The sequence below is a fragment of the Myotis daubentonii genome, chromosome X (genome assembly GCF_963259705.1).
Source record: "Myotis daubentonii chromosome X, mMyoDau2.1, whole genome shotgun sequence".
Classification (NCBI taxonomy): Eukaryota; Metazoa; Chordata; class Mammalia; order Chiroptera; family Vespertilionidae; genus Myotis; species Myotis daubentonii.
The window spans coordinates 137,457,958-137,482,683 of record NC_081861.1 but is presented as its reverse complement, the minus strand read 5'-3'; the positions used below and the strand labels follow the sequence as shown (position 1 = coordinate 137,482,683).

The following is a 24,726-nucleotide window of genomic DNA, read 5'->3' as shown; positions in this document are numbered from 1 at the left end:
TGATCTCACTCATATGTGGAATCTAATGAACAAAATAAACTTATGAGCAAAACAGATCCAGAGACACAGAAGCATGGAACAGAGTGCGAATCTCAGAGAGAAGGTGGGGTGTGGGTGTCAACCAAAGACCTTGTGTGCAAATATGCATGGCCCATGGACACAGACACGAGGGTGGTGAAGGCCTGGCGGGGGCTGGCCGGGCTGGAGGGGGTCAGTGGGGGGAAAGGGGACATATGTAATCCTTTCAACAATAAAGATAGAAAATAAAATAAAATTCATGCAGTCAGCTTTTCTCTAGTTCCCTCTTCTAAATTATAAAAAGGACGCCACCCAAGCTTTGGGGTTGAAGGTAGGAGCCGTGGGAACGCCCCCTGGGGTCAGGAGTTGCCAGCGTAGTAACTGAAGTGCAAGGGCGCCTGAGTCACGGAGGTGCGAGGCGAGGAGCCTGCGTGGACTTGCCCGTCACGGGGCAGCAGGCGCAGGCAGGCCGCCGTGGGGAGCAGACAGGCGGCTTCCAGGCTCCGGGCTGATCGGGTCCCTGAAGGCAGCGCAGCAGGCGGAGGCCCGGTAAGAGTCGTGCCGCCCGTGCGGTGCGGTGCGGTGCGGGGGCTGGGGCTCCCAGTGCCTCTTTTGTTCTCGGGCTGTCGGAGCGGCCGGCGGCTCGCGGTGCAGTGCGGGGGATCCGCGCACATTCTCCTCGCTCATTGTTCCGCCTGGAGATGTGAAATCCCGCACATCGGGCGCAGATTCCGGGGCGCGCGCTCGCCACGCGTGTGTGCGGGCGCGCGCCGGGGCCGCCGGAGCCTGGGGATCAGGGCGGCGTTGGGCGGCTCTGCTGCTGGCGGGCGGTGCTCGGGCTGCCATCGAGCGTGACCGTGACCGGGGCCCTGCTCGTGCGGGCTCTGCGGCCCCGCCTTCCCTGCGGAGGGTCACCCCGCAGCCGGGCGTGAGGACCCGGTCTTCCTTGCTTTTTGCCTTTCCTTTGCCATCGCCGTGAGAAATAAGCGTTTGGATGACCCAGGCAGTGAATGGGGACACGGAAAGGAAATGGTGAGTCAGCCGCATCCAAATGAAAAAAAAAAAAAAAAAAAGGTGATGAAATCAGGTGTGCATGTTTAGTCCTAAAAAAAAAAAACGCTCTGTGGGTAAAGTCACTCTCAGCCTGCTCAGTGCGTGAAAAATGTGCGTGGGGAAAGGGGCTCCGGGAGCCGAGCCTTCTCCGGCCCCCGGGTTTTGCCCTCCTTGGTGTGCTGGTGACACTTGAGAGGCGTGTATCTCTTTGCAGGCTTTACTGACTTGGGGGTGTGTGTGTGTGTGTGTGTGTGTGTGTGTGTGTGTGTGTGTGTGTGTGTGTGTGTGTGTGTGTGTGTGTTGCCTGCTGTAACCTGATAAAAGAAACAGATCATTACCAATTTTGGCCATGTTTCTACATGATGGAAATGTCTTTGCGCTGCTCCCAGATGCTTTTGTGTGTGTGCGGGGAAATTGCGGTGTAGACCTGTGTGCACACACGCGGGCACACTGCGGCTGCATGCGCGGTAGAGGGCTGTGGGATGCACGCGCACTGGCCGTGCGGGGGAGGGGGGAGGGAGAAGGAGCTGGAAGACGGGTCCAGAAACCCACCCCACCCGGCGGCATCTGTAACTGAGCAGCCTGCTGCCTCACACACTGTCGGCAGAGTGACAGGATGCGTGGGTGAGAAGTAAGATTTTCACGTGACACACAAAATAATAGAAGGTTTGGTACAGATTTCCCGAAAGGTCGGCATATTTCTTTTCTTTGCAAAGCAGGATCTTTAAGGGCATGTTCTAATTTCTTTACGTTTATGTTGTAGAGCAGTGTTTCATGGATGGTAGGGAGAGGGCCAGCTCTACGCTTTTGTCATGCACAGTGGAACAATTTTACACTTTCTCTCTTTTTAAAAAATATACTTTTATTGCTGATAGTTTAATAGGTATCTCCCATTTATACACTTTCTCTCTTACCTCTCTCTCTCTCTCCCCCTCCCTCCCTCCCTCTCTCTCACATACACACACACAGACACCTTACGGAAAAACATCTGCAGGCCTGTTCTCCTTCACAGATGCATGAACAACACACAGGCAGCAGCAACACTTAAAGAGAGTCATAAGCATACGTGTTGGTGTCAGCCATGAGGCTGCATAGGGCCCTGCTGCCCAGCCGGAGTGACGGAGGGCCCTGGCCGATGCGCTAACTGTGCTTGTGCACTGCGGACCACCTGCTCCCCGGGGCCCAGCTCTGAATTTGGGAGAAGCCGATACCGAATGTGGCCTCCAGAATGCATTTGCTTGTCTCACCATGTTTACGTCTCTACCTCTTCTGTGCATTACAGTAGAAGAAGATCCGGGGGGTGGGGGGGCAGTAGGAGCCAAGCTGGCCAGTTGTGTCCACTGGTTGGCCCGTCCTTCCCGGCCACTGGCCATGGATGCTTGCGTTTTGCAGCTGACTTCCCTGCAGCGGTGGGTAGTCGGTCATTTCTGGGAGGCTTGTTGCCCTCCCTGGGTGTCTGCATAGAGGCTACAGTTATTCAGTTTTCCACTTTTAAGAAATATTTGCAGGATCCTTTGTGTCAGTTCCTCAGCCTTCACACAGCCTTTTCACACGTGTCTCCGGCCTCCCAGCCCGGGTCCCGGGTTCACTTCCCCCAAGTAGACTGGCCTCGGTGAGTGGGTTCTGGTGGCCGGTGACGGAGCGCCCCGCGGGCCCTGCAGATGGTTCGTCTGCTTCCTGCGGTGCCGGCAGGTGCTGCAGGCGCGTGGCCTGAACGCAGAGATGCCGAGCCTGAGCCTGCGCTCCAACACCGCGGGAGAAGGAACCCCGGGGGCTGCGGCACAGACCCCTCGCCCCGCTGAAAGAGGGGACTCGGGTCCCAAGCCCTCCGCTTCTTTGTTTTTCTTTTTCTTTTTTAAAATACATTTTTATTGATTTCAGAGAGGAAGGCAGAGGGAAAGAGAGACAGAAACATCAATGATGAGAGAGATTCATGGATCGGCTGCCTCCTGCGCACTCCCCACTAGGGATTGAGCCCGTAGCCTGGGCATGTGCCCTGACCGGGAATAGAACCGGAACCTCCTGGTTCATAGTCGACACTCAACCACTGAGCCACACCAGCCGGGCCAGAGGTAATAATTTTTGATTCCCAGGGAGAGAAGCCAGGACTCGAATTCCCCTTAGAAATCACACATCAGGCCGTGGGCTGTGCTGTTTGATTTATTTGCTGTCAACATTCAGGTGAACAAAGACATAAATATATGTGAGACACACATACTGTCTCTGAGATCCATTTACAAATAACACGAGCTCCTGTCAGCAAGCTCCTTTTCTGCCTGCAGCGTGTAGGGAGGCAGCGGCCGTGCCCTTGACAGTAACCCTGCCACGGAGCTCTGGGCTGACGTCTCATGCAGTCAGCCGCTAGCTGCATGTTCTCTCTGGTATCACTTACACGACACTTCTTACCTAATGATTTTGTTTGTAAAAATCTAGCCAGTGGGCCCTTCACCATGCTTGGAGGCCATTAAAGATGGAATAACTAGAAATTCGCATAAGATATTTAACATTTCTACACACACATGCATGCATATGTATGCATATGCAATTGTGTACACATACACATCACACAGATATGTGTGTCATAGACATTTGATGTAGTAGAAAGTATATAAAGTACATTTTCATGTACAATAAATATCTGAAGCCTATTGGGTAAATAATCCATTTCCAAGTATGGTTCTTTTCGTTGTTGTTAATCCTCGCCTTAGGATATTTTTCCATTGATTTTTCGACAGAGGGGAAAGCGGGGCGGGGGGGGAGACAAAGAGAGAAGCATCATATAAGAGAGACACATTAATTAATTGCCTCCCACACACGCCCCAACTGGGGCTGGGGACCCCAATCTCTTGGTTCATAGGTCGGTGCTCAACCACTGAGCTACACCAGCGGGGCAAACCACTTAATATTGTTAGATGGCCATTGTTTTATGGAAAAATTGAGTTACTTCCAATTGCCCTTAATGGACAGATAAAGCTAATTGAATCCGTGGTCGGTCTGGTTCTGCAGTCATGACGGCGTGGTGCTAAATTGGAGGAAGGGACGTGGGAGTAGAGATGGGCTGTTAGACGAGTCACCGCCAGACCTTCAGGTCCAGCCCACGGACCTTCGAAGGGCCTTTGTTCAGTGGCCCCTGCGTTCAATTAGCACGAAATCAGAAGAAATACATTCTCAGTGGCCAGTCTCGGGTGACGTCAGTTTATTATCTCACTGGATACGGGCCTGTTTGTGTTGTTGGGTACCATGGACCCTGCAGAGTCACACCAGGCACAGATAAGCTCCCTCGAAGGCGCTTATCCTGTTATTAGGGAAAACACTGTATAGCTAATGGCATAGGTTAGGCGCTTCAACAACAGACATGTATCTCTCACTTGTGGAGTTTGGCAGTCCACAGTCAAGGGCCCGTTTCCTGGATAGCAGAGGGCCAACTTGTTGCCATGTCCTCACATGGTGGGGAACAGAGAGGGAGCGAACTCTGTGGGGTCTATTTTTTTTATTTCAATCCTTATTGGAGGATATTTTTTCCATTGATTTTTAGACAGAATGGAAGGGAGGGAGGAAGGGGAGAGAGAAACATCGGCTTGAGAAAGACACATCGATTGGCTGCCTCCTGCACGTGCCCCAACGGGGGCTGGGGATTGAGCCTGCAACCCAGGTCCATGTCCTTGACGGGGAATTGAACCCGAGACCCTTCTATCCACGGGCTGGCGCTCTGAGCATTGAGAAAACTGGCCAGGGCTGTGGGGTCTCTTTTATAAGAGCCCGAATCCCATTCATGAGAGCTCCACCCTCGTGACCCAACCACCTCTCAAAGACCTCACTCCTGATACCATCACGTTGGGGGGCGGTAGGATTTAACATATGAATTTGAGGGATGCACATTCACCCCAGAACATAAGTGCATGGACATGACTATGATGCTGGCTCAGCAGAAGGTGCTGGTCTCTGGAGTGCTGGTCTCCGGGGTGTAGGTCTCTGTGTGTGTGTGTGTGTGGGGGTGCAGGTCCCTGGGGGTGCAGGTCTCCGGCGTGCAGGTTCCTGGGGGTACAGGTCTCTGAAAGCCTTGCATAGAGCCCGCTGCCCTCCCCCTTCCCCGAGCTGCCCAGGCAGGTCGCTCCTTGGTAACGTGTCATTAGCATGTTCCCCATGAGAACGAACAACCAGCTCAACCTGAATGCCATTCCTGGGACGCTGGGTGCAGCTCCTTTTTCACTTCCTTTGTGTGGCCAGACTCCGTGCGGGGTGCACCCAGGAGCGTGTGCAGGAGTCCTCTTATCTGTCTGCTTTTGCTGGCTCTCAATCTTGCCATCACCAGTGATTTTATCCTTGGAAATATATTAACTTTTTAATTGAATTTATTGGGGTGACATTGGGTAATGAAATGACGTAAGTTTCAGGTGCACAGTTCTATGATCCATCATCTGTACGCTCTATTGTGTGTTCACCACCCAAAGTCAAGTCTCCTTCATCGCCATTTATCCCCCCTTTACCCTCTTCTACCTCCCCACCCCTCTCCCTCTGGTCATCGCCATGCTGTTGTCTGTGTCTATGAGGTGTGTGGGGTTTTTTCTTAATCCTTTCACCATTTTCACCCTGACCCCCAACACCCCTCCCCTCTAACAGCTGTCAGTCTGTTCTCTGTATCTATGAATCTGTTTCTGTTTTGTGTGTTAGTTTATTTTGTTCATTAGATTCCACACATAAGTGATATCATATGGTACTCATCTTTCTCAGACTGGCTTATCTCACTTAGCACAATACCCTCTAGGTCCATCCACGCTGCCCCAAAAGGTAAAATTTCCTTTCTTTTTTTTATGGCTGAATAGTATTCCATTGTGTAAATGTTTCACAGCTTTTAAAGAAAATTATTATTTATTGGGGTGAACCACAGCTTTTTTATCCACTCATCTACTGATGGGCACTTGGGCTGATTCCATATCATGGCTATTGTAAATAACTCTGCAGTGAACATAGGGGTGCATATATATATATATATATATACATATATATATATATACATATATACACACACACACAATGTACAGAGACACAGGTCTATACACATGCAAAATAAACACACGTGTAATATACATGATACAAACAGACATACATAAACACACACTTTACCCACACAGTAGTCATTTAGAAGCTATTGGAAACAGCTTGGAATATGACCCCAGAAGAACCCCAAATTCCCATTTTTTTTGTTTTTTTTTTGTGACCTTGATTTCCTGCATTCTTATCAGCGAGGGCAATAAAAACCAATGCGTGGGTTTATGGCTTTGCGTTGCAGGTTTCGGGGGGGGAAATAGGAGGGCGGGGGACAGAGCTGGCCCAGGAGGTGCTGCGCTCCTGTGGATGTTCCTAAGGCAGACCCCGTTGGCGGTCGAATGACCCTTTCACAGGGGTCGCCTAAGACCATCCTGCATATCAGATATTTTCATGACGATTCATAACAGTAGCAACATGACAGTGATGAAGTAGCAACAAAAATAATTTTATGGTTGGGTCACAACATGAGGAACTGTATTTAAAGGGCCAGCAGGTTGAGAACCACTGTCCTAAGGGGAGCGCTGGGGTGCAGGCGGCACTGCTCTCCCAGCAGGAGGAGTGGCCGCAGCAGCACTGCCCTGGGTGCCCATGAGGCCCCATCAGGAAGAGGGAGGGGCCCACGCTGGGCTGAGTCCTTATTTACTAGTATTTCCCAGGGGCGTGGCTCCCACAGGCGAGTTCTCTCCCGCCTGGGTGGCTCTCACAGCATGTCCTGTCCAAGGCGCTCTGCAGATAGAGCTGCTTTTGAATAAGCGCATCCAATGTGGACCTAAATAGCCAAGGCACCGAGACCTGAGCAGTACATGGCAGCGCCTTTCATTCTCCCATTTCTCGGAGGTGCTGGGTACTGATGCATTAGCAGGGGCCGGCGCTTCGAGAGGGTCAGTGGATGCTAGAGTGGAAGAGTTTTAGCAGAAGAAAACCTCCCAGGGTCCCTTGCGGCTTTGACATGAAAGGCTGGGCAGGCATTTGCGATTCATCATGAGTTAGGACACGTTTCCCTGTCAACCAGCGCCCGACTGTTTGAGCAGGCACAAAGCCTTAAGTGAAGGGGGACGTGGGGGTCGCAGGGCCTTCCCTCCGCGCTGGCCATCAGAGCCAGGGCCGCCCCTCAGACGGCGTTGTCGCGTGGACAGTACCACTGCCGTTCTGAATTTTGTCCACACAGCTGCTTGGCTGTGCGTTGTTTTCTAAAACACTCATTGCCACGTTCAGGTTGTTTTGATAACTTCCAGTTTGTCTTGGTGTGTACCTAATACCCATTTTTTAAAAATCTGACTTCCCACACCAGGTTAATACTAAGGTCTTACCCTCGGCTGTTTTCTCAGCTTGTTTCTAAGCGGAGGCGGTGCCCACAGCCTCCTGGGAGCAGAGGACGAACTTGTCCTGTCAGATGTGAGGAATTCCAGTTTCTGGCTGGGAGCAGGGTCCTGCCCTTGGACTTGCCGTAGTGCAGGGTTTGGACTGCGGCCCCGGCTGGCTCTGAAGCATCCACTGAACCTGGAGGGACCTTTCTCCTGAGGACATAGCAAGAGGGACATGGACAGGACACTTGCCACTTAGTACCCAAGACAGGGTTGGAACATGTGTAATTCCCAGGCCCAGTAGCATGTCCTGGGGTGCAGTTCATCCCTCAGCCACAAGGGGCGCTGGTCGTCAGGGAAACGTGTCCTCTCCCGTTGCTGGTTAATAAGTTGCAGGTCTGATGGGCACCCGTCTCTACTCGCTGGTTCCTGGTTTGCTGCCCTGGGCAGGGCACCTTTAACAGCGCAGAGCTGGTCACTTCAACGGACAGCTCTTGCCTTCCTGGGAGAGTCAGCGCGCTCATTTTATTGCTGTGTTGGGTCGCAAGAGGCAGTGTGTCAGCAAAGGTGTGGCCGGCTGGTTTGTTGCAAATGGAATAGTTGTTAATGCCTTGAGCTTTAGCTGCGGCACGGATGAACGTGTGTGTGAAGCATGTATGCATGGTTTTGTAGGCATGTTTATGTGTGTATGTATATGCATGTAAATGCATGTATATATCATGGGAAGACAGAAATGGATTATGGATATGGAAATGGGTAAGAATTTGAAAAGATCAGCGAATGGTTGCAGCTTTCAAATGCAAGTCTTTCTTTTCATTTTTAATACTATGCCACTGATTTGAAAGGCTTTATTAATCAGTTCATTTGCGACCCGTCTTAGAAAGTTCTATCTCTTTGTATGTGGCGATTTCCTGGATGAAATAAGCCACATAAAAATATTGTTGCAGCATGAAATAAATATTTCTGAATAGACCTATGTATGAGAATTTTCACAAACATTGTTTTCTAAAAGGGTTTGTGTAAATTTTGATTTTTGCTCCCAAATGCAGCTTGTGTGGGCTTGCACGTGAGCCTATATGTCACGTGTGTGCGTGTGTTTTCCATACCTCCCGCCCTGTGGTGGGACATGCCCATCTATGGCCTCACGGTGCCCAGCGTGTGCTTGGACTCAAGACCTGGCATTGGGAATCGCGATGGGCACGGGCGTGGGAAAATGCCTACGGGTTTAATTCCTTACAGCGATTCGAGGAGATTCGCAAGCTCTGGGTCTAGCCCTGTTTGGGAAGAAGGTGTTCATTGGAATCGGTTGCTATTTTTATTTTTTTTATAAATTATTAATGGTATGGCATTTTATCTTTTAACAAATTATTTAATTTATTTTTAAAATATATTTTATTAAAGGAAGGGAGAGGGAGAGAGAGACAGAAACATCAGTGATGAGAGAGAATCATTGATCGGCTGCCTCCTACATGCCCCACACTGGGGATCGAGCCCGGGACCCTTCAGTGTGCAGGCCAACGCTCTATCCACTGAGCCAAACCAGCTAGGATGGCTGCTCATTGTGATTCGTTCTTCCTCTAGACAAGCAGATGCCCAGTGTCCGGAAGACGGTCCAGGAGCACATCGGGGCCTGCAGCACCCGGCCCAGGGGTCTGAGCCATCCCACGCCCCGGAAGCCCCAGAGGTGCCCCAGGAGGGCCGAGGCAGGGCAGGGACCCTCCCCCGTGATTACAGATACTCCGAGGACCACGCACCTGCCGTCCCACTGCCGCCGCCAGGCCCAGGGTCACAGGCGCAGAGCGGCCTCTCCGCCCCGCACGCCGGGGGGCAGGACCCTCGGCCTGTGAGTGCCGCGCTCGCCAAGAGACCTGCCCCGCAGAGGCCGCCACCGCCCAAGCGGGAGCCCAGGCCTTTCAGGGGACCAGCCAGTGCCACCCCTGTGGGCACCCCTGCGGGCAATCACCTGGCTGTGCCCAGCAGGCCCCTTCCCCCGCCGCCATCTCCCGCACACAGCCCCTGTGCCTTGGCGGAGAAGCCAAGCGGTGCCCAGCCCGCAGACGGCCCCAAGGCCCCCGGGGAGCAGGACAGGCAGCGTGTAGATGAGCACCCAGCCTGTCCGAAGCGAGAAGCCCTGCTGCCTTCCAAGTTCCGGCCCTTGCAGACATCCGCCATGGAGACCTCGCGCTCCCCTTCTCCTCAGTTCGCCCCCCAGAAGCTGACGGACAAGCCCCCCCTGCTCATCCAGGATGACAGCTCAACAAGGTAGAGCCCTGGGAAGGTGGCCTCTGCATTCTTCCCCTTTCACAGGCTCCCTTCCGCCTGTGGGAGGTTTTCCGTGCACCCTCCCTGCCCGGTGCGTGCCCTCCCTGCCCAATGCCTGCCCTCCCTGCCCAGTGCGCACCCTCCCTGCCCAGTGCCTGCCCTTCCTGCCCAGTGCCTGCCCTCCCTGCCCAGTGCCTGCCCTCCCTGCCCAATGCCTGCCCTCCCTGCCCAATGCCTGCACTCCCTGCCCAGTGCGCACTCTCCCTGCCCGGTGCGCGCCCTCTCTGTGCGGTGTATGACCAGTGCCTTGCTCTGCCCCAGAAGTCAGACTTTCCCTTGGTCTGGAAATAGCACGGAGGGGCCCAGAACTCCTGCGGTCCCTGGATTTCTAACTTGTTGGGGAGCTGCTGTGAAGGAGGGAGTAGAACACCCTCAGCCCCTTCATCCAAGCCCCAAACCTTATATGTGCGATACCTGCAGGCACCTAGGGGGAAGGGCTGTGTTTATTTCTAAGCGCTTTCTGATTGTGATCATAACCCAGTGTAACCCTGACATGAGACCTTTGGTTGAAATTGGTGTTTTTCGTAATGTCCACTATGTCCATACCCCTTTTTGTCTAGATTTTTTTGCTTTATTTTTTGTGAATATTTTTTCCATTGATTTTTAGAGAGAGTGAAGGGGAGGGAGGGAGGAGGAGAAAGGGAGAGAAACATCAATGTGAAAGAGACACATGGATTGGTTACCTTCTGGGAGCATGTGTCCTGACCCGGCTGGGAATAAAACCTGCAACCCAGGTACATGCCCTTGATCGGGAATCGAACACAAAACCCTTGGTGCATGGGCTGGTGCTCTAACCAGGGCATGTGACCTGACCGGGAATCAAACCGTGACCTCCTGGTTCATAGGTCTACGCTCAACCACTGAGCCATGCCAGCCAGGGCAGCACAACTAGCCTTTTAAAATCTACTCACGAAGGCAGCATTATGGGGACCATCTGCGAACCCCTAGATTAAACACATCTGCTCCTCCTGGTTTCCACTACACGGGAAGGAAATGCACAGCTGTTTCTTGTCAGCCTGCACACCACACCCTCATGAGCGGGAGAGATCCCTCCTGTGCTCCCAGCCCCAGGGACAGGGTGTGACATCAGGTAATGTGGGGCGTGCAGCACCCCGTACTCCATAGAGCAGGGGTGGGCAAACTTTTTGACTCGAGGGCCACAATGGGTTCTTAAACTGGACCGGAGGGCCGGAACAAAAGCATGGATGGAGTGTGTGTGTGAACTAATATAAATTCAAAGTAAACATCATTACATAAAAGGGTATGGTCTTTTTTTTTTTTTTTTTTTTTTTTTTAGTTTTATTCATTTCAAACGGGCCGGATCCGGCCCGCGGGCTGTAGTTTGCCCACGGCTGCCATAGAGTCAGCTCTGTTAGGCTCACGTTGCAGATCTGACGTTAAGCCACTGAGTTAGTTGAAGATGGTGCCCATCAAGATCGTGCACTCGGAGAGCCGGCCCAAGGTTGTGACTTGGGCTGGATTTTCCCTTCCTTCCTGGGCGCCAGGCGGTGGCGCTCTGTCTCCGATAGGTCCTGTGAAAAGACTTGGAACAGGGTCCTGGTGGCCCCTCTCGCAGGGTCCCCCGGGGCGTGGTCCTGTGAGGCGCAGCCCAGGGCACCAGCCAGCATTCAGGGTGTCCTGGACGCAGCCCCGTTCTGTTGTCCAGGCTGTTTCTTTCCATTTTCTGTCTCTTTCCTGTAGGGATTCCAGGTGCTGTCCAGCTTCTTGTACCAAGAAACTGTTTTTTAAAAGGAAAAGTGTGGCCCTAGCCGGTTTGGCTCAGTGGATAGAGCATTGGCCTGTGGACTGAAGGGTCCCGGGTTCGATTCCAGTCAAGGGCAGGTACCTTAGTTGCAGGCTCCTCCCTGGCCCAGGCCCTGGTCGGGGCTCATGCAGGAGGCAACCAATGGATGTGTGTCTCTCACATCGATGTTTCTCTCTATCTTTTCCTCTCTCTTCCGCTCTCTCTAAAAACCAATGGAAAAATATCCTCGGGTGAGGATTCAAAAACAAAACAAAAGCAAAGTGTGTGCTTAGTGACTCAGTCCAGATAACAGGGGAGCAGTGCTCCCGTTTGGTGCCAGGCCCTCGGCTCCCTGGTATGCCAGCCGCGCGAAGGGTGGCTTCAAGTGCTGGGTGGCGGCATGCAGGCGCCGAGTGGCACCAGCCAGCCCGGGCGCGCCTTGCCTTTCATTGCCCGGCTTTTCTGTTGGCAGAATCGAGCGGGTGATCGACAACACCACGGTGAAGATGGTGCCCATCAAGATCGTGCACTCGGAGAGCCAGCCCGAGAGGGAGAGCCGCCAGGGCCTGGCCCGTGCTGCCGAGCCGCCCGCGCTGCCCAGCGGGCTGGAGAGAGACCAGATCAAGACGCTGAGCACGTCGGAGCAGTCCTACTCCCGCTTCTGCCTGTACAGCCGCCCAGGCACCGAGCCCCAGCCCCGGGCCCAGCCCCCCGCCGCCCCCGACGGCCGGGCCTCCCCACCTGCGCTCAGCTACGGGAAGGCCAGGGAGAGGACCGCCGAGGACCTGAAGTCGGAGGAGCTGGCACGGGAGATCGTGTGCAAGGACAGGTCCCTGGCGGACATCCTGGACCCCAGCGTGAAGGTCAGGACCACCATGGACCTGATGGAGGGCATCTTCCCCAAGGATCAGCAGCTCTTGGAGGAAGCGCAGCAGCGCCGGAAGCTGCTGCCCAAGGTCCCCTCTCCCAGGGCCGCGGAGGACAAGTGAGTGCCCGCTGTGCGTCTACGGGGTCTCGTGGGTTACAAAGGGCCAGGGGCGTCTGTGTATGTACATAAATTAATCCTCGCCTGAGGATAGTTTTTTCCCATTGATTTTTTAGAGAGAGAGGGAGGGAGAGAGAGAGAAACAGAAACGTTAATGTGAGAGAGACACATCAATTGGTTGCCTCCCGCATGCACCCCAACTGGGGTCGGGGATTGAACCTGCAACCAAAGCATGTGCCCTTGACCGGAATTGACCCGGGAACCCTTCAGTCTGAGGGCCGACTCTCCAACCACTGGGCCAAACTGACTAGGGCCGCACACAGTTTTTTGTTTGTTTGTTTTTTGATTATATTTTTATTGATTTCAGAGAGGAAGGGAGAGGGAGAGAGAGAGAGAAATATCAGTGATGAGAGAGGCATCAATCGGCTGCCTCCTGCACGCTCCATACTAGGGATGGAGCCTGAAACCCAGGGTGTGCCCTGCCCAGGAATCGAACCAGGGACCTTTGGATGCATGGGTTGACGCTCCACCACTAAGCCACACCAGCCAGGCTCCACGATCATCCTTTCACAACAGTAGGCTGCAGTGCCGGGGTAGGGCATCACATGATTTATTGATTCACTTTAGAGAGAGGAAGGGGGAGAGGGGGACATGGGTCCGGTGTTCTGCTTATTTATACATTCATTAGTGGACTCTTGTCCGTGCCCTGACTGGGGATGGAACCCGCACTCTTGGTGTTTGGGGACGATGCTCTAACCAGCTGAGCCCCCGGCCAGGGTGAGGGTGCCTCTCCTAGAAGTGGCACTCACGTCGTCCTCATACACCTCCGACACCGCCGGGGGAAACTGTCTGCCTGCACTCTTCTGTCCCGGGCAGAGACTTTTATTTTTATTATTATTTTTTTATCCCCCGAGGATATTTTTCCATTGATTTTTAGGGCGAATGGAAGAGAGAGGGAAAGACAGAGAGAAACATCGGATGTGAGAGAGACACATTGATGGGTTGCCTCCTGCACACGCCCTGACCAGGGCCCCGGGCCCGGGAGGAGCCTTCAACCAAGTACGTGACCTTGACCGCAATTAAACCCAGGACCCTTTGGTCCCAGGACCCTCTATCCACTGAGCCACACTGGCTAGAGCCCGGGTGGAGACTTTAGACATCCTTACTTACTGCAGCCTCCCCCCAAACCCCCTCTTCCCCCCCCCCCCCCGCTTTTTAGAAACCCTGCCCCTTAGCCTTGTTGAATATCCATCTGGCAAGGTATCTTCAGTCCTGACCTTACCTTGTCCTTCTTTTGCTGCCTGTCTCCCTGGCTAGTGTCCTTCCGAGGGCGCCATCATTTGTCGCAGCCCCGGTTGCCGGGTGACCGTGGGTTGGTGCCCATGATCGCAGATAATTGAGGTTCTGGCGTATTTACAGGAGAGAGGAGCCCAGCGTGCCTTCAGCCGTGTCCCTGGCCACCAATTCCGCGTACTACAGCACATCGGCCCCCAAGGCGGAGCTGCTGATTAAGATGAAGGACCTGCAGGAGCAGCAGGAGCCCGAGGAGGACTCGGGGAGTGACCTGGACCACGACCTATCTGTGAAGAAGGTAGGACAGCCTGGGTTCCCCATGGCGGTGCGCGCAGAGGCAGGCGGGGGCACACCTGTCTGCACCCCCCAGGAGCCCTGCACCGCGTGTGGGGGCTGTGGCGTTTGGGGCAGTCGTATTAAGCCCTGTGGTTAAACGTCCTGTTCTAAGATGGGGCCTTTCCACCAGGATCTTTGCCACCTTTTTGTAATGAGATCCACTGTCAAACTAGCTAAGAGGGCACCATTCTCTTTCTTTTCTTTTTTAATATGTTTTTATTGATTTTAGAGAGGAAAGAAGAGGGATAGAGAGATAGAAGCACTGATCGGCTGCCTCCTGCACGCCCCCTACTGGGGATCAAACCCGAAACCCGGGCATGTGCCCTGACCAGGAATTGAATTGTGACCTCTGGGTTCATGGGTCCATGCTCAACCACTGAGCAACACCAGCCAGGCTCATTTAAGTTCAACTGATATGTCCCTTTTATCCTGGTGAAAATCCAGGGAAATAATGGTGTACCCTTCAGAGAACCCCGTGCCCTCTCTAAATATCAAGTTCGCATGTCTGTAAGCAGATGGTCCCAACTCCAGCAGTGGGCTGGACAGTGCTTGCATAAGCAAACAGCATCATTGGATCAACTCCAAGACTCCCTTACCTGGCACTTGGGGGTATGGCCGTGGACAGAGCGAATAGAGCACCTTCTCTGGGAGCTCATGTTCTCTGAGGCCAGGTGCGGAGGCAGCCAGCACATAGACAGAGACACGTGCTCCACGAGGCCAGCCCACACGCGCGGCCCAGCCTGGCCCACCACCTGCGTGTCAGTAAAGTGGCATGAAACAACTCCATCCCTTCCTGTGCATGTGGGATGGTGGCTCTCGCACGACAGCAGCAGAGCTGCCTCCTGGAAACAGTGGCCGCGTGGCCAGTAAAGTTTGAAATATTTACCATCTGGCCCTTTGCAGAGCAAGTTTGCTAACTCTTTTTATTATTATTATTATTATTAGTAGTAGTAGTAGTATTTTTTTGTTAATCCTCATACGAGGATTTTTTTTATTGATTTTTTTTATTGGTTTTTAGAGAGAGGGTGGGAGAGAGGGGGGAGAGAAACACCAATGTGAGAGAGACACATCAATTGGTTGCCTCCTGTACTCACCCCAACCGGGTCTAGAGAATGAACCTGCAACCCAGGTATGTGCCCTTGACTGGGAATCAAATCTGTGATGCGCAGGCCATTACCCTAACCATTGAGCACACCGGCCAGGGCTGCTCTATTATTTGATGATGCAAAATGAACTTGCGCCCGGTGGGGCTGACTTCCGTGTGCGGAGGCCCCGCGGTGCCCCCGCAGCGGCGGGCGGCCCAGGTGGCACACCCCTGACCCTGTTTGCGTGCCGCCCTGTGCCCCGCAGCAGGAGCTCATCGACAGCATCGGCCGCAAGCTGCAGGTGCTGCGGGGTGCGCGGGAGAGCCTGCTGGAGGACATCCAGGCCAACAGCGCCCTTGGGGACGAGGTGGAGGCCATCGTCAAGGACGTGTGCAAGCCGAACGAGTTCGACAAGTTCCGCATGTTCATCGGGGACCTGGACAAGGTGGTGAACCTCCTGCTGTCCCTGTCGGGGCGCCTGGCCCGCGTGGAAAACGCCCTCAACAACTTGGATGACAGCGCTTCTCCTGGCGATCGGGTATGTAGGACGCATGCGACCTGGAAATCTGGGGGCTGGGGGTTGGGGGAGGACCCGCGGGCAGGTGCTCCTTGGGGAGTTGAGTGAATGCCTCGAAAGCTCACACAGCGCCTGTCCACCTCGTGCTGCAAGATGCTATTGAGTGCGGAAGGCGCTCTCCTCGTGTAACGGAGGGATGGCGTGGCCCTCCTGGGGACCAGGCTGCACCGTGCCCAGCATCCCGAGGCCCCTTAGAGAGGTGCGGAGCGGGGGGGCCGTTACCCCTCAGCTGTGCATGCCTGAGGCAGCTCCCCCTCCTCATTCTTTTTTTTTTTTCATTTATTTATTCTTTTAAAACCCTCACCCGAGAATATTTTTCCATTGATTTTTAGAGAGAGTGGAAGAGAGAGGGAAAGACAGAGAGAAACATTGATGTGAGAGAAACACATCGATTGGTTGCCTCCTGGATGAGCCCTGACCAGGGCCCGGACCGGAGAGGAGCCTGCAACCGAGGTACATGCCCTTGACTGGAATTGAACCGGACTCTTTGGTCTGCAGGCCGATGCTCTATCCAGTGAGCCGCACCGGCTAGGGCTCCCCTCCTCTCATCCGACGCCGCTCAGTGGCCAGGTCTCAGCGTAGCCGGTGGTGGGTGAGAACCTCGTGTCAGGCATGGGGGAGCCCAAGCTTTCAGAGGCAGACACGCTAATGCGGTAAAAGGCGTGGCGCCGGGTTGTAGAAGGCGCCTTCATGTTTCCAGGTAGAAAATGAACACGCGAACAGAGACGGGGGTCCTGCCCCCATCTCAGCAGCTTTGAGCCCGACTGCTTTGAGCCTGAACCAAATTTATAGAATTGGTTACGATTCGCTTCCCGGTTTGGAATCCACTGGCTTTGCCTTGCCTCTTTCCACCCGAGCGCACGGTGGCTTTGTTTGGCAAGCGCCTGGGGCCATGGTGGCCCAGCGAGGTGGGCGAGGTGCGCTGGCCCGCGGTGGGCGCTTCCCCAAGCCGCACACTAAGTGCAGGCTGTTTGCAGCTCAGTTCCTCATCTCTGAGCTCTTCTGTGTGTCGGCGTTTTTGCAAAGTGCAGCCTCACCCCGCACGCCCCACACTGGGGATCGAGCCTGCAACCCGGGCATGTGCCCTGACCGGGAATCGAACCCTGACCTCCTGGTTCATGGGGTCAACGCTCAACCACTGAGCCATGCTGGCTGGGCCTTGGCACCTTTTGAGCATCCCAGCATTCTGTCGCTTTCAGTCCCTTGGTCACGCTGGGGTCACCTTGGCTGCCTCTGTTAGCAGTCCAGGCCCATGCGCGGCACTGGAGGTGGGAGATGCCCTCGCACCGACGGGGGTGGGGGCTGCCACAGCCACGAGTGCTTGCGCCCACACTCTCAGGACTCAGTGCTGTCTTATCAGGGCTGCATCGCTTCCGCCCTGATCCTCACTGGCTTCTCTCTCTCTCTCTCTCTCTCTCTCTCTCTCTCTCTCTCTCTTTCTCCGCCCCCCCTCCCCCACCTCTCCACAGCAATCGCTGCTGGAGAAGCAGCGGGTCCTCGTTCAGCAGCACGAGGACGCCAAGGAGCTCAAGGAGAACCTGGACCGCCGGGAGCGCGTGGTGTTCGACATCCTGGCCAGCTACCTGGGCGACGAGAGCCTGGCCGACTACGAGTACTTCGTCAAGATGAAGTCGGCCCTCATCATCGAGCAGCGGGAGCTGGAGGACAAGATCCACCTGGGCGAGGAGCAGCTCAAGTGCCTGGTGGACAGCCTGCAGCCCGAGAGGAGCAAATGAGCGGCCTTCTGGGGGTGGAGCCGGCCTGCGCCCCTCCCCCGGCAGCGGGCCCCAGCCTGGATGGATGTCCCGTAGTGAGAGCCCTCTCGTAGTGGCGTGGCTGTTAGAAAAGCGATAACTCGTGTTTGTCTGGGGTGATGCATTGGGCGTCTAGTTTCCCTGTGGATGCTGAGCAGAGCGGCTCTCCGTGGGGTGTTGTCCTTTACAAGGAGCCCCACGGGGCACGGGCCCTGCTGGCTGGCGAGCTTCTGCCACGGAGACCACAGGCTCTGTCCCGTGCTGCACGCGAGGGCCCCTTGGCGGCGGTCGCTCTGGCTCCCTGTGTCTTCCGCTGCCAAACCAGCCGCTTGGGCAGCGCTCAGCGAGTCCCCAGAGTGCACAGGCGGGGCCACCTGGCGCACGTTTTCTCCTTTGATCCACGAGGGGTGTGGCCTGCCATGTTTTATGCGTGTCCGTCCCATGCTGTTAGCGTTCACTGTCTCATGTATTGTGCTCTCTGACCCAGCACAAACCTGTGATGATGATGAAGACGGTGATAATTTATTAACATAGTAGTTTCCAAGTGGTTAGAAACCAACTGTGAAATGCATAGCCTGTGTGTTGGGTCGCTCATTCTAAAAGCGCCACTTGAGTCGTGTGCATGCCTTCAAACCCCGCACCAAGCGGACAGCTTCAGTCCGTCCCACCCAGCGGCGCGGGTCAGGCGTGTTCCCGCAACGTGAAACGCCTGGTAAAAGGTGTGTGCGGTAGTCCTGTGCTTGCTAGGTGTTTCCCGAGACCAGTGGATCGTTCCTAAATTACTCTCTCCCCAAAGCATTTGTGTCGTGCCCATATGCTCAGTAATGGTAATTGGCCACTTTTCTCTTTTTGCCTCTTTCAACCTGTCAGCATGCCCTAAAGGCCCATTCCGTTTCCTAAAAGCCCGCCTCCGGACTTCCGGGGGTCCCTCTGCAACTTTGCCACAGAGTTGACGGATCCCGGGCCCTTTTTATTGGTTGACATTGCAAGATTCTGAAGAGTCTATTCACTTAAAAAACAAACACTGTCATGGTGGCAATTTGCAGTTGACAAGTCAGGCTGGGAGAAATGGTCTGCAAATCACATTTGTGACAAAGGAATCATCTCCAGAATATATAAAGAATTCTGTACAACTCAACCGCAAGAAAACCAACAGCCCAGCTGAAACAGGGGCAAAAGGTTTCACCAAAGAGGACATATGCATGGCAAGTAAGTGTAGGAGAAAGATGGTCAACCGCCAATGGCTGGGTGGTAACTTATTTTTACCTAAATCACTGTGGAGCCGGTATGTTTCTTCTCAGATGCTCAGCTGATGTAGCGCGTGCTTAATGGTGGGGAACCCCTTGGATGAGTTCATGTCAGGGTAGCATGGACACTTGTTGGATGGAGGGGTTATTTGAATCCCGTTTCCCCTTATTCCCTATACAAGAAGTTTTCCAGCGGGTGGTGAGACCTCTCTGTCAGCAGTGACTGCCACCTAACCAAACCACACACCCACCAGTGTCTTAGGACCACGGTCCACGCTTCCTAAGACAGAGGCGGCGAGCCAGGCTCCCGGGCCGCGGTAGAGGGTCCGCATGGGCCGCTTCAGGCGCGCAGGCGTCACCGCTCCTTTTGGCCACTTTCCAGGCGTGTTCACTGCTGTTAGTTAAGCTGTGACGTGGGAATCCTAGCACTTGTGGTGAAAAGTGGCCACGTCAGAGAAGGTCCGGCTGGCTGCTCGCGGACACCCGTGGTCCTCCCTCGGGGGGACCACGGCCATTCCGTGTGTTTGCTTTTTAATTTAGACAAAGCTTTTACTTGTGATGCTTGCCCCTCCGATACAGTGTTGTGGCCGTTGTGATGCTATGTACGTAAATGTGAATCTAGAAAGTGTTGTGTCTGTGCCGGCCTTTTGATGTCTTTGAGGACTTCCTTCTCCGTGGGAATATGTAGTGCAATTCCCCTTTTAGCGAAGCCCCTGTGCCCACACCGTCCTGTCCAGTCCCCGCCTGCCTCTTCAGTGTCTGCTTGGCGGGACCCAAAGATCCAGTAGTCCGTGTACATACCTTTGTATATAGTGACATCAGGGCAGATAATAACAGTCTGGTGCTAACGTCTGCCCTCTGCGCGGGTGGTGGCTGTTCCGGACGCTCTGGGAAGCTCAGCCGTGGAATCCCCTGAATCGCGCGACTTCAGCCAGGCCATCGCCTGCAGTTCACTGTGGAAATGTGTGCGGATTCATGCTCAAAGCTGACCACTTACCTCTCAACAGATCATCCTGCCTGACTTTGATGAAATAAAATAGTGTCTTTGAGTGCATGGAGCCTGTCTTTGATTTACCTATTTTATCACAACTTTTGTTTTCATTCTTTGTGAATCCTCTCCCGGGGATATTTTTTCCATTGATTTGTGGAGAGAGGGGAAGGGGGGGAGGGAGAGAGAGAAACATCGATGTAAGAGAAACACATCGATTGGTTGCACTGACTAACAGGAACCGGGAATTGAGCCTGCAACCCAGGTATGTGCCCTGGATGGGGAATCGAACTCATGACCCTTCGGTGCTCAGGCCGATGCTGTAACCACTGGGGAACTGGTTACATGCCCTAACCGGGAATCAAACCTCAACTTTCTGGGTCCTAGGTCCACACTCAACCACTGAGCCACATTTTTTTGAAACCTGCTTTTTACTTAACATTGGGAACTTCCCCCCCCAATTATTCTTCAGCATAAGGTTGGATTTCTGTGTAATAGTCCACTGTAAGGACACAATGGTTTACTGACTGTGTTCTCTACATGGGGTTATGGGATGATTTCACTTGTCCCGTGCTACCTCAGGCATGAAGTCCATTTGGTGTGTTCCTGTGGCATCCTTGCACACATGCCCACTGGCTGGAATAAGTTCCTTCTCACAGGAACTAAGCAGAGGTTCCTGCAGAACTTGACTCCCACATTAATTTGGTCCTAAGTGTGGGCCGGCAGACCCCGTCTCCCCATCCCCCCCGATTCCCATGTGCCTTTTGGCAGCCTCATTCCTCACAGCAGCCCCATCTGACAAACTCCCCCTTAGCCGGCCAGCTTCTCCCAGTCAGTAGAGACCTTCACCTTCTACTCCATCTCGCTCCTGTGCGACATATTCACGGTGCCGTCACCCGAGGTGCAGCGGGAAGGTCATTGTCAAAGCTCCAGGGTCTTTCCTAACGTGCTGGCTATCACTGGGCTTTCATAGCAACCTCGCCCGTGCGGGGCCACTGCTGCTGACGCCTGCGTAGATGTGTTCTCATTGCTGTTTGTTTATTTGAATCCTCACTGGAGGATATTTTTCCATTGATTTTAGGGAGAGTGGAAGAGAGAGGGAGATACAGAGAGAAACGTCGATGTGAGAGAAACACATCAATTGGTTGCCTCCTGCATGAGCCGTGACCAGGGATTGGGCTGGGGAGGAGCCTACAACCAAGTACATGCCCTTGATAGGAATCGAACTCGGGACCCTTCGGTCCGCAGGCCGACGCTCTATGCACTGAGCCATGCTATCCGGTGTCATTGCTGTTTGCACGGTCATTTCATCGGGTGGTCTGGGAGAGACCATTTCCGTGGGACGGGAGAGGGAGTGGTTAGGACACCTGGCTGCTGTCAAGCAGACCTTGAGGACTCCATGGTCTGAGTGAAGCCCCCCAGGAAGCGGGAAGGGAGGGTGCCTGATGAGAAACAGAGAAAGCCTGGTGGTCAGTGGGGATTGGATGCGGCCATGTGTTCCGCACCCGGCAACAGAACCCTGCTGGCCAGGACAACGGGGGTGGAATGTGGCCGTGGACTGGAGGCTGAGGAGAGGGCTTGGAGTCGTGTGCCAGGCCCTCGTGTGGCTGAGGCCCGTGTGGCTGAGGCCCATGTGGCTGAGGCCCGTGTGGCTGGTCCCGCATAGCCAGGAGCCGGCCGGAGGACGCCCAGAGGAGCCGGAGGACGCCCAGAGGAGCCCCGTGTGTGTCGGCAGCGCTGCCTGACCTGTTAGTCGCCGTTCCTAGACACTCACTCCCTCGGAGACTTATCCCTGGTCAGTGGGGCCCAGCCTGTTGGTTTTATTTCGTGGGGGTAAAGTGGGAATAACTCAACAATTATCATGTCACTGTCATGGTCGCCGAACGAGGAACACACAAGGCCAAAAGTGGCGAGGGATCATGAATGTGTTGGGTCACCTGGAGACCACATGGGCTGAGCACCAAATGGCACCATCCCTATGACAGGCAGTCAGAGGGTTAAAGAACTCTAGGCTTTAAAGGGTGCATGTCCTGGGAAGGCCCAGAGGAGAAAGATAATGGTCTTACCAGTGGGATGTGGCCTTACCAGTGGGATGTGGCCTTACCAGTGGGATGGGGCCTTACCAGTGGGATGGGGTCTTACCAGGGGGATGTGGCCTTACCAGTGGGATGTGGCCTTACCAGTGGGATGTGGTCTTACCAGAGGGATGTGGCCTTACCAGTGGGATGTGGTCTAAGCAGAGGGAAGGCCTGTTGTGAAGTGTCCTAAGGGGCAGGCCCCAGGGGACAGCTATCAATCCAATGATTTGATCAGACTGATCGGTCACCTTTTTTAAGCGTACAGTGCAGTGTCACTGGGGACCTTCACAATGTTGTGCTACCATCGCCACCATCATCTCCAGAACTTTTTCACCTCCCCAAACGGAAACTCTGTGCCATTGACCACTACATCCCCTCTGCTCCCCAGGCCCTGGCTCCCACAGTGGCTTTCTGTCGCTGAGTGTGGCTGCTCTAGGGGCCACATAGAGGTGAAATGATGCAGGTTTGTCTTTGTGTTGCTGGCTCATTTCACTCGGCACAATGTCCTCAAGGCTGGATGATATCCCATGGTATGGGCGGCCCACATGCGGACTGTGCACACACCCACGATGAATATTGCGGTGTTCCCACCTCCTGGCTGTGGTGAAGAACGCTGCTATGAACATGTGGGTGCAACTCTCTGCTTGCGCCCCTGCTTTCCCTTCTTCGGGGCATAAATCCAGAAGTGGCATTGCTGACTCTTGGGAGCAGGCAAAATATATATTTTTATTGATTTCAGAGCGGAAGGGGGAGGGAGAGGTAGAAACCTCAATGATGAGAGAGAATCATGGATCTGCTGCCTCCTGCACGCCTCACACTGGGGATCAACCCCACAACGCGGGCATGTTCCCTGACTAGGAATCGAACCCTGACCTGATTCATAGGGTGACGACGCTCAACCACTCTGGCTGGGCTGTAGCCAATCTTAATTGTGTCTTTCAACAAATATCCAGAAGTGGAACTGCCCGTTAGAAAGTCTATACATATTTTGATTGACTTTAGAGACACAGAGAGAGGGTGAGAGAGAAACATGGATTTGCTGTTCCACTGCCTGATGCATTCATTGGTTGCTTCTTGTATGTGCCCTGAGCAGGGACTAAGGCCGGCAACCTTGGCCTATTGGGAAGACGCTCTAACCCAGCGGTTCTCAACCTGTGGGTTGCAACCCCTTTGGCGGTCGGACGACCCTTTCACAGGGGTCGCCTAAGACCATCCTGCAGATCAGATATTTTCATGACGATTCATAACAGTAGCAACATGACAGTGATGAAGTAGCAACGACAATCATTTTATGGTTGGGTCACAACAGGAGGAACTGTATTTAATGGGCCAGAAGGTTGAGAACCACTGGCCCTTAAAATGCAGATGAGAGTCTAACCACTGAGCGAACCCTGCCAAGGTGAAAGTCTGAATATTTGAAGGCTTTCAGTAAATGTTGCCCAAGGACCCTTTGCCAGCAGAGCACGGGATCTAGCGTCTCCATTCTGGAACAGGGCATCTCCCTCAACAATATAGCGCCGCTCACCCCCGGGGGACCGTTCAGGCCGTGGGTCCCACCTCATGACCCCCTCTATTGGTTTGCAGATCCCCTGGAAACAGCCATGGCCATGTTGAAAAACGCCAATTGCCAGGCAGCGAGTTTCTCCCTCAACATTCTGGGATGGATCTTATCCATGATTTGCATGGGCCTGGCCGAGTGGCGGGTGTGGTACATGGAGAGCAGCTCCGCCCCGTCCCGGGGGCTGGCCTGCATTGGGATGTGGAGGGTCTGTACTTACCAGCACAACAGCCCCCACGGCAGAGTCATAGCCTGTCACCGCTACAGCTACAGTGACACCTACCTGCCGCTGGATATCCGCATCGCTCAGAACCTGCTGCTGGCCGCCAGCCTCCTCGGGCTGCTGGGAAAAGTGCTCACGGTCAAGGGCCTGCTGAGAGTGTACGCGGGACACCGTCAGAAGAACACCATCTGCAATCTGTTCTGCGCTTCCGGAGTCCTGAGCATCATAGCTGGGGCATTTATCTTCACTGCTGTCATCTGGAACCACCACTCCGTGTTGAATGAAGAGGGCATACGCTTCCCACCATCCTTCCACATCCCCTTCAGGCCCGACCGGCAGGAGACGGGCACCACCGTGCCCGTGGCGGCTCTGGCTGCCTTCCTTATGCTGTTGAGTGGGCTGCTGACCATCTCTTTCCAGCTGCACCCCAACAACCAAGTGTACCCCGAAGTCTCGCAAGTGTGAAATTCCCGGTGGCATAGCCTTGGGAATCCATGAGAGCCGCTTATGGGGTGCAGTGTTATCAGGATGCTCTATGAAATAGTTCCAAGGCAAAGGTCATTCTGAGCAGAAAGTGGCCATTGGCTTCTATGTCCAAATTGGGCCCACTGATTGGTTAAGGAACTTTCATTAAAAAAAATTCCAAAATAAACCCACTGTCTACCTGTCTTACTGAATCTGGATTTTCATTATTATTGGGTAAATAATCAATGCTAGACACCTACTGTGTGGAAATGAGAGTCGCTGGGACTCTCCCAGCTCCCTCTCAAACGCCCACTAATACCAACCGGCCTGACCTTCCACGGCGTGGCCCTAACACCTCTCCGCCACAGGCAAGTCCCCACATGTGCAAGAGCAGAACAGCGGAAGGAATCGCCCTTCCACTATCAGACTCAACAGTTACCGCGAAGTGGCCATATTCGCTTTCTCTCTCCTTCCTTCCCTTCTTTTCATCTATTTTTCTTTTTCCGAAGATCTTTAACGCAAACCCCAGACTTTACGTTCCTTCATTCCCATGCACTTCAAAATTATTCTCTAAAAAAAGGACATTTCCTTGCCTAACCATAGTATACCTTTAAAGTTAACTATTTCTTATCAACATCAAATACCAG

General features: G+C 53.9%; 2 protein-coding genes across 12 annotated transcripts in view; both read left to right on the top strand.

Moving 5' to 3' along the window:
- Window positions 1-19,821, top strand: part of SHROOM2 (shroom family member 2) — a 95,038-nt gene extending 75,217 nt beyond the window's left edge. For 6 of the 11 annotated variants that reach the window (XM_059679089.1, XM_059679084.1, XM_059679088.1 and 3 more), the window contains 5 exons: window positions 9,006-9,686; window positions 11,963-12,475; window positions 13,895-14,066; window positions 15,455-15,727; window positions 17,236-19,821. In XM_059679089.1, coding sequence (XP_059535072.1) covers window positions 9,006-9,686; window positions 11,963-12,475; window positions 13,895-14,066; window positions 15,455-15,727; window positions 17,236-17,502 — 1,906 coding nt within the window. In that variant the 3' untranslated portion in view covers window positions 17,503-19,821. The other 5 variants (XM_059679091.1, XM_059679081.1, XM_059679087.1 and 2 more) reach the window with 5 other exon arrangements.
- Window positions 19,822-23,422: 3,601 nt separating this feature from the next.
- Window positions 23,423-24,177, top strand: LOC132224389 (claudin-34-like). The gene has a single exon (XM_059679545.1). The coding sequence runs from the start codon at window positions 23,435-23,437 to the stop codon at window positions 24,077-24,079; it is 645 nt and encodes a 214-aa protein (XP_059535528.1). The 5' UTR covers window positions 23,423-23,434; the 3' UTR covers window positions 24,080-24,177.
- The last annotated feature ends 549 nt before the right edge of the window (window positions 24,178-24,726 follow it).

Excerpts from the sequence above, each read along its gene's own strand:
- LOC132224389 (XM_059679545.1), top strand. The coding sequence starts at position 23,435 with ATGGCCATGTTGAAAAACGCCAATTGCCAGGCAGCGAGTTTCTCCCTC.